This window comes from Chroicocephalus ridibundus, chromosome 16, assembly GCF_963924245.1.
Source record: "Chroicocephalus ridibundus chromosome 16, bChrRid1.1, whole genome shotgun sequence".
NCBI classification, from domain to species: domain Eukaryota; kingdom Metazoa; phylum Chordata; class Aves; order Charadriiformes; family Laridae; genus Chroicocephalus; species Chroicocephalus ridibundus.
This window is the reverse complement of record NC_086299.1, coordinates 11525577-11532901: the sequence shown is the minus strand read 5'-3', so window position 1 is coordinate 11532901 and position 7325 is coordinate 11525577. Positions and strand designations below refer to the sequence as shown.

The window sequence follows — 7325 nt, the reverse complement described above, 5'->3', positions numbered from 1 at the left end:
GTCCTACCAGTCTTTTCAAAACTAAACGCGTTGCTATGTTATTTTTCACACACGTTAGCTACCAGCAAGCTTTTACTGCTGGCGTTTTTCCGTCACTAGTCTTTTCTCTGCTAATGTCCCGCTGTCACTGGAAATCTCATCACGTTGGACGGTTTACTGAAAACATTTTATTGTAATCAAAAAGTGACGTAACAGGGCTCTGTGTATTCTGCAAATCATTCTGACGATGTTTTAAAATCAGTTATAACAGCTTCTTCTGACAGGCAATTAAAAAAAAAATACTGCACCATGACAATGTTCAGAGCACCTGAAACTCCACCCAAAGTAATGAACGGTGGTTAAAACTAAGATGCCCCAGCAAAACCTTTCACGTTGCATTGTCACAACTCACAATTCTGTACCAAATGTTCACTTCTATAAAGCTCCGATGTAAAAATCAAATAATCCAGCTGCAATACTTTAAGGGCAGCACAGTCTCCTTCATGCCGTTACTTGCAACGCCTGAATTTGTTTCCATTTTAACAAAATGGGATACAGATGACTGAAGAATTCAGCCAGTTTTTCATTAACTGTCCTTCCATGGACTGACAGATTTCACTTTTTGGTCATCCTTCTCTTTCCTCTTCTTCGATTTTTTTCTTCTTGTGTTTGTGGTTTTGGCTCGTTGCGAATTCTGTTCCGTGTCTAATGTCTTTCTTACGCTGCTTGTGTTTCTTATGCTTCTTGTGCTGTTTCTTCTCTTTTTTCCTTTTCTTTTTCTTGCTGTCTTGACTCTCTCCTGAGCTGGCACTGCCGCTGTGGCTTCGAGTCCAGCTCTCAGAAGGGTTTTGACTGTGGCTGTGGCTAACACTGGGACCGCTTTGACTTTGACTTTGGCTTGCATCAGGCTGGTCAACTGCAGGAGGTGCCGCTGTATCCTCTTTCACCTTAGCAACAGCCTTGTCTTTCGGCTCTTTAGGATTTTTTCCTGCAGCTTCCTCATCTTTTGCAGACACGTTACTTCAACAGACGTCTTCAGCGGGGGCTGTTATGTCATTATTATACTGCTCCATGGTCTTGATGACAAAACGCAATGATGGTCCTTGTCAAACATTTTATCTCCTTCTCTTCTTCTTTTTTCGGGTTTTGCATCAGAAGGTTTGCTGTTTTCAGCAGGTTTTTTGACTTATGCTCTTTGTTGGAGGGCTTGTCCAACTTGGTTTCTTTTGGATGGTCTTTCTTGGCCTTTTCCTCCTTGGCTGGCCTGGTTTCTGGGTCATTTTTGTCAATTCTGGGTGAACTTTCCATGGGGTAACAAGAGCCTTCTCATTGTCCTTGGCAACCCCTCCTTCACTTTTTTCACAGGAGGTTCCTGTGAAATACTGGGAGATTCTTCACGATCGGTGTCCAGCTTCTCTTGGGAAGCTTTAGCTGTGTTGTCTTTCTTGGGAGGAACGGCCACCTCTACTTTCATCTTTGCATTTCCTTCTCTTTTTTCTCCTTTTCAGACACCGATTGGAAAGCAATAGAATCTGCTTCCAAAGGCTCGTCTCGCACAGGAGTGGTGTCATCTCTGTCTGGGAGTGTGAACAGAGAGCCTCTTTTAACGTCTTCTGCTGTTACTGGCTCTCTTGCTTTTCTCACACCTGCTAAAAACTCAGCATTGGGAAATCCTTTATTCTCGTCCCCTTTTCTTCTCTTCCAGTGTTTTTTACATTCGTTTCCTTTGCCATCTTCCAGTGGATATTCCATGTCCTTCTTATTTGATTTTGGTGGATCTTTGATGCCGTGGCGCGCTCTTCCAGGAGGTTTTTCAGGGTCATGTCCGTCTCCATTATGACTTCTGTGGCTTTGCCCACCAGGATAGCCTTCCCTGCATCCCCCAGCATATGGCAAATTCTCTCGTCCGGTCCCAGGTGGACCAAACCTATCTGGAGAAATGGTCTCTCTATTTACTGGTGGTCGAGGTTGAGCGCCAACAGCAAAGCCCTTGTAAAAGTTTTCATACCATTCTCTATAGTTCTTTCCCCATTCTCTGTAACTCTCCTTTTCAGATGGATCTCTGAGGTCAACAGATCTGCCATGGTAAGCTTTCATATCATAGGGGGGAACTTCTCAGTATCTGTTAAAGTACTGCCTTTCTCCATCCCCTTGAGGTGTAGTCCGTTTAGTGGGAGACTGGCCTCTAAACGCTGGAGACCTTGATGGTGAATGGTATCTTCTGTATGGGGGTGACCGTGACCTTGAACGGTGATAACCGTGTGACCTTGACCTAGAGCGATAGTTACGACGCTTCTCTTTGCCTCTTCTTGGATAGGGTGGTGATCGTGAGAAGGAAGGAGAACGGGAACGACTAATGGATCGAGAGTAGGAGCCAGAGTGGGAAGAACCTGATCTTGACTTGGCGTGGGTATACGAACTTCTAGAGTGAAATGAAGCCCTATAGGGAGAATTGGACCTAAGAAAAAAACCAACACAAAAACAATAAATGAAGTTAATTCACACCAGTCACTCTCCCGTTTGGTTTTTTTCCTCCCAAAATTAGTTGTTTGGGTTTTTTTTTCCCCTCTCCATATGCTTATGTCAAAGCTGCTTTCAGCTGCTGACATAACGCTACTGCCGATTGAAGAACGTGATAACATGTAAAAGTTTCTGCTTACAAGACAGAACACCTGCTGCTTTGATAGTGTAAAAGCATAGAGGAAGGGTAAGTCTATATCCACTCATTTCTGTCACATGAACGACCGCAGCTATTGATTGAAGGTGCCGTATACTGGCTTCTGCTGGTACGTGGAGGCACACGTGTTTCACTACTCGGGCACGACACGCAGTGCAAATCCTTTTTGGTGCAGTAAGACGCCAAGAGAGCAAGTCTTAATGGTTACAGTGCACTATCAAACATCAAGAAGACACGATTCAGCCTGAAGACAGTAAAGGTCAATTTTAAAATGCCCGCTCAGTCGATTTAACTTCACTACTGATTTGGCAATTTGTACAAGATGCAAAATACGGCAAAAGACGGATTGTGCGGCAATCCGACATACAGGGCACTTCTAGCCAGATGTCCTAGGAAAATTTTGCACATCATAGCTCTAACCAAGGATAGTGATGGCTTCTGAACTCAGCCTCTAGTACTATGACCCATTGCCATTACTCTAGGAAAGGTACTGGCAGCGTCACTAATAGAGCTATTCAGACTGCCGCCCGCATGATTTTTGGGGATCGAAGACGTCAGCTACCCTGAGCTTTCTCTTCACAAGTTTTGCTTTTATTATTTTTTAAAGAACCATTTCACGTTATTCCGTGTATGTTCCTTAGCATCATTCCTCCCCTTTAGTAAGAGAGCTTTAGTAAGAGAGACACCTGCTCCTTAACAACTGCTGCCCAATTCTATCCATCTGTCTACTGTAACCTCTGCCCTATGTGAGCTAGTACCCTACATAGGAAACTCCCATCGCAGCTAAAATCAAGTTTTTCAGCTCTGTTTGGCCAGCAATCAAAAGGGTGGCTTTCCTTTGATTCTATTTCCTTTTTATATGTAACTACAGTTTCCTCAAAAACCGTTCATTTTTCCGAGTCCTCTTTTCAATCATGTACCAGGGTTTTATGTTAAATAATGTCACGGCAAGCACAGACTCCCTCTGTCAAAGCCAATTCAAATTAAGCCATTTAAAAATTAATGACCACTTGTATTCTCCACAGCTATCTGGGCATACTTTCTTCATTGTAAATCAGCGGTTGTGTAAGTTAGGTGTTATGGCCTCGTTACAAGCAGTAATATATGGAATTGCTGTGGAATACTTACAGTTCCCAGCCTGGTCCACCACCTGCTGAGCGAGGTGTACTGGCTCTCGTTGGATGACCTTCTGGAGTCGGGAGAGGAAAAAGAGGAAAATCCCATTCAGTGTATCTGAAGGCAATCTTTTTAAAGAAATTCTGAAGTTATAGTCACGTACCAGTCGTGGGCACTGATTGTCCTTGGGGGCCCGGAAGACTTGGGAATGCTGGTTGTCTTCGTACAGGAACCTGACGGGCCTTGTCAGTAAATGCAAACGGTTGGAAAACAAGCTCCACTAAATGCAAGAATCACTGCATATGTTGAAATACAACTTACCTTCTCTTTCAACAAACTGCTGACTGACCGCGAGGAAGATGCAGAAGGCTCAGCAGCAGTCACCAGAGCAGCAGGAGGTAATACGCTAGCGGCATTGCTACAAAAAAACCCCAAATTTTTATTGTTCAAGCAGTCTTTTGAAGTGCTACTTGAAATGGGAAGTCCAAGGTGAGAAAAGGCTGACTACTGTAAATGGACAAAAAAATTTACAAAATAGTCTTCACCAGATTTACAAAAGTGAAGTTGGCCGATTCCAAATGCAGCGCTGTCGAGAAGTCCATGCGGACTGCTGGCAGTTAAAGAGAAAGCTCACTGGAAAGGTATTTCATTCAGGTAGCTGCGCAGGAAAGGATTGGAGTACGTTTAACCCCCAGAGAGAGCCTCAGTTGTGGAAGATGGAAACACTGCAATTCTGTTAGGAAATGTTTCTGTGCTACTTCAGGGGCTGCCTTAGAGGTTCTTTTGGACTGTGATCCTTTGTAGTCAGCGGTACGGCTGAGCCTGACACTCTTCTGGACAGAGTGGCTGTTTGCACCCAAGGCACACAGTCAAAGGATATAAGCCCTGAACAATAGCACAGGTTTTTCACGTATTTTCCGATGACTTCATGGGTTGCACACTTAGACGGTCATGTTTGTAAATACTTCACATTTACAGTGCTTCAGTGTTTATTATCCAATCGGTATGCGTCGCTGACTACGCTGCGTATTACTGAGGGTGACTCTGACTTATCATGAGATCGAGGACAGAAATACTGTAGAAAGAAGTTCTGTGAAAACACCTGGCCTATTTTACCCATAACTGTGCTTTGACACTTTTCATGAAAATGTTATTTCCTCAGGATTAAAGAGAAATCAACGCACTCAAGAAGGTTTGCCATAACAAAATGGTTTCTTTAGGGATTGCTAGCCGCTTCAAATGAAAGGGCTCCTGGGGAAAAAGCGTTCCTCTCTCAGGGTAAGCCTGTACGCAATGACTGATAAGGGAAGCAAACAAGCAATACTTGTGAGAACATTCTTGCAGGAGGCACACTTCCAACTCACCAAAGTGTCCTCATTCAAAGCGAGGACTTTCACAAAACAGAACTTCCGCAGTTATCTGGAACTGTCACTAATGAGACATAAATCGCTGGCGGAGAAGCTCAAGAAGAGGAATCTAACTTTGGCATCTGGGTGTCTCTCACATTCATGTTGATCTACAGATTTACTTACTGAAAAGGTCCAGGAGGTGCAACAGTCATGAGTGGTGGTGGAGGTGGTGGCGGCTGCTGCTGCTGCTGCTGAATGGTCTGGTGGAGCCCTTTTGTGTAGCCCGTTCCATTGCTGAAGTTGTTCACAGCCTAGAGGCAGAAAAACATTTACCACAAGGTAATATGAAACTTCAGTAGATGCATGAACAAAAGCCTCCACAGAGCAAAATTACTTGTGTAGTCCTGTACACGCTGTCAATCCTAAAATGAATCAACATAGAAATACACAAACACATCGCCTTAAACGCTGATAGTAACAACTGGTAACTCAGAGTACCTGTATTTAAAATACTTCAGTGTTAACACCGAATTGGAAAGTAAGGCAATCATGTTAAACAAAAGCGCGACCTGGATTTGCCCCATTGTCTCCAAAGAGTTCTCAGCTTCTCTAACAACAGATAATGGGTTTGAAAAGTAAATGCAGCCTATTTAACTTAGCGGTTTTTGAGGAGATGTAAATTAACATTTTCTCCCCTTTTGGCTTTTTGCAAACAGACTTTTCTTACAGTTTACGTAAAAGTCATCCTGTTACCTTGCGCAGGAACTTGTTGGCAATTAAAGCATCAGGGGAAACGTCTGTCTGATGACACGTTGGGCATGTGTGTTCCTCAGATTCCAGCAATGCTGTTCTGATGCCTGTGCATAATTAGAATCATCAAAGTAGGTTTAGCCAACGTAAGGAAATTTTGGGGGCTCCAATCAATCGTAAAAAGACTTATATGATTAATGGGGGAATATGGTCTTGAATTGAGGGCACGAAGCGATGAATGTTCAATAGTGTAACACATCTCTAGGACGCAGCAAAAAACTGTGCCGTTTTGATATTTCACTAACGTAACATTTGAAGACGGCTGCGCCTGGATGTTTCGACTATTCTTTTTGGCAGTCTCTAGTGCAGTGGTGGTGCACTAGATGTGGTGGTGGTGCAGGCACCACCCTCCAGGTTAATGAATAAAACACACCTCAAAAGAACATCCGTAGCCTCGAGTTCTGAAGGTTTTAACCAGCTCTCCCGTGGAAAAGAATGTGGCTTAAATGCCTAGCTATCGGTTTGTGGCAGACCACAGTACGGTTGGCTGTACTGAGCCAACCAGAGTTGGCTACACGATTTTGTGTGAGAGAAAGGGCTGTGAAAAAACCTAAATGCTTTCAATATCTAATGCTGTAATCACCTGCGCAGCTAGGCACTCTCCTCGTGCTCGTCTGCATGTAAAGGGGATTTAAACAGATACGTAAAAAAGGAAAAAAGCTTTCTGTCTTTCTTTTTTGTCCTTTATACGAGAAGAGTCCTTTCCTGTCCAGCGGACACTTAAGTATGGAATAGAACTGGTAACAAAGAAATTTGTCATCTTCTGTTTCTGCTCTCAGAAAGTCAGATGTGGTGTTTGGAATGAACAAACAGGGCAGGAACACTTACATTCGTCACAATAACTGTTTCCACAGCAGGGAATAATGGCTGCATCAGTCATTATCTCTTTACAAATGAGACATAACAACTCAGCTGGAACAGGGTCTGAGGAGGTGGAGGAGGAGGAGGAGGAGGATGGCTCCCCTAGTAAGAAGGGAGGCTTCTCCTTCTTTCCTCTAGCGTAAGCTTCCCTGGAGGGTGGGGCGGGGAAGGAAAAAGAAAAAAGTTAACGATGGGTACAGGAAAACTTTTCCAAGCTCTGAAGTTCCAGGGGCATGAACAGTAGGACCGCCCTATTTTAGTACGAGGAAGTATCACGGATTTTGCGGTTAACATACAATGGCAATGCTTCCTCCCCCGTGGTTACAGATGCCGGCCAACTTGGCTGCATTTACGCATGGTTTCTCTCCTTCACCTTTTGGTCAGTCCAGTTAGTTCCATACTTACGCATTAATAATTGGTATCGCATATGTTCCGCTCTTTGTCAGCATAGCGCCCTTTGTATTGGGATCTTCCACCTCCATCATGAAACTCCTTGGAATTCCTGTGCTCTTCTTAATTCTGGGAACAGGCTT

At 43.9% G+C, this 7325-nt stretch overlaps 1 protein-coding gene across 1 annotated transcript; it reads right to left on the bottom strand.

Annotated features, from left to right (window-relative positions):
- Positions 1–1027: 1027 nt before the first annotated feature.
- On the bottom strand, positions 1028–7325 carry LOC134524278 (E3 ubiquitin-protein ligase RBBP6-like). Its single transcript, XM_063354131.1, is given in 9 exon segments — positions 1028–1164; positions 1167–1300; positions 1302–1461; positions 1464–2437; positions 2990–3045; positions 5346–5432; positions 5875–5978; positions 6760–6941; positions 7198–7325. Coding segments are annotated over 9 exon segments (1914 nt in total). The 5' UTR covers positions 7278–7325.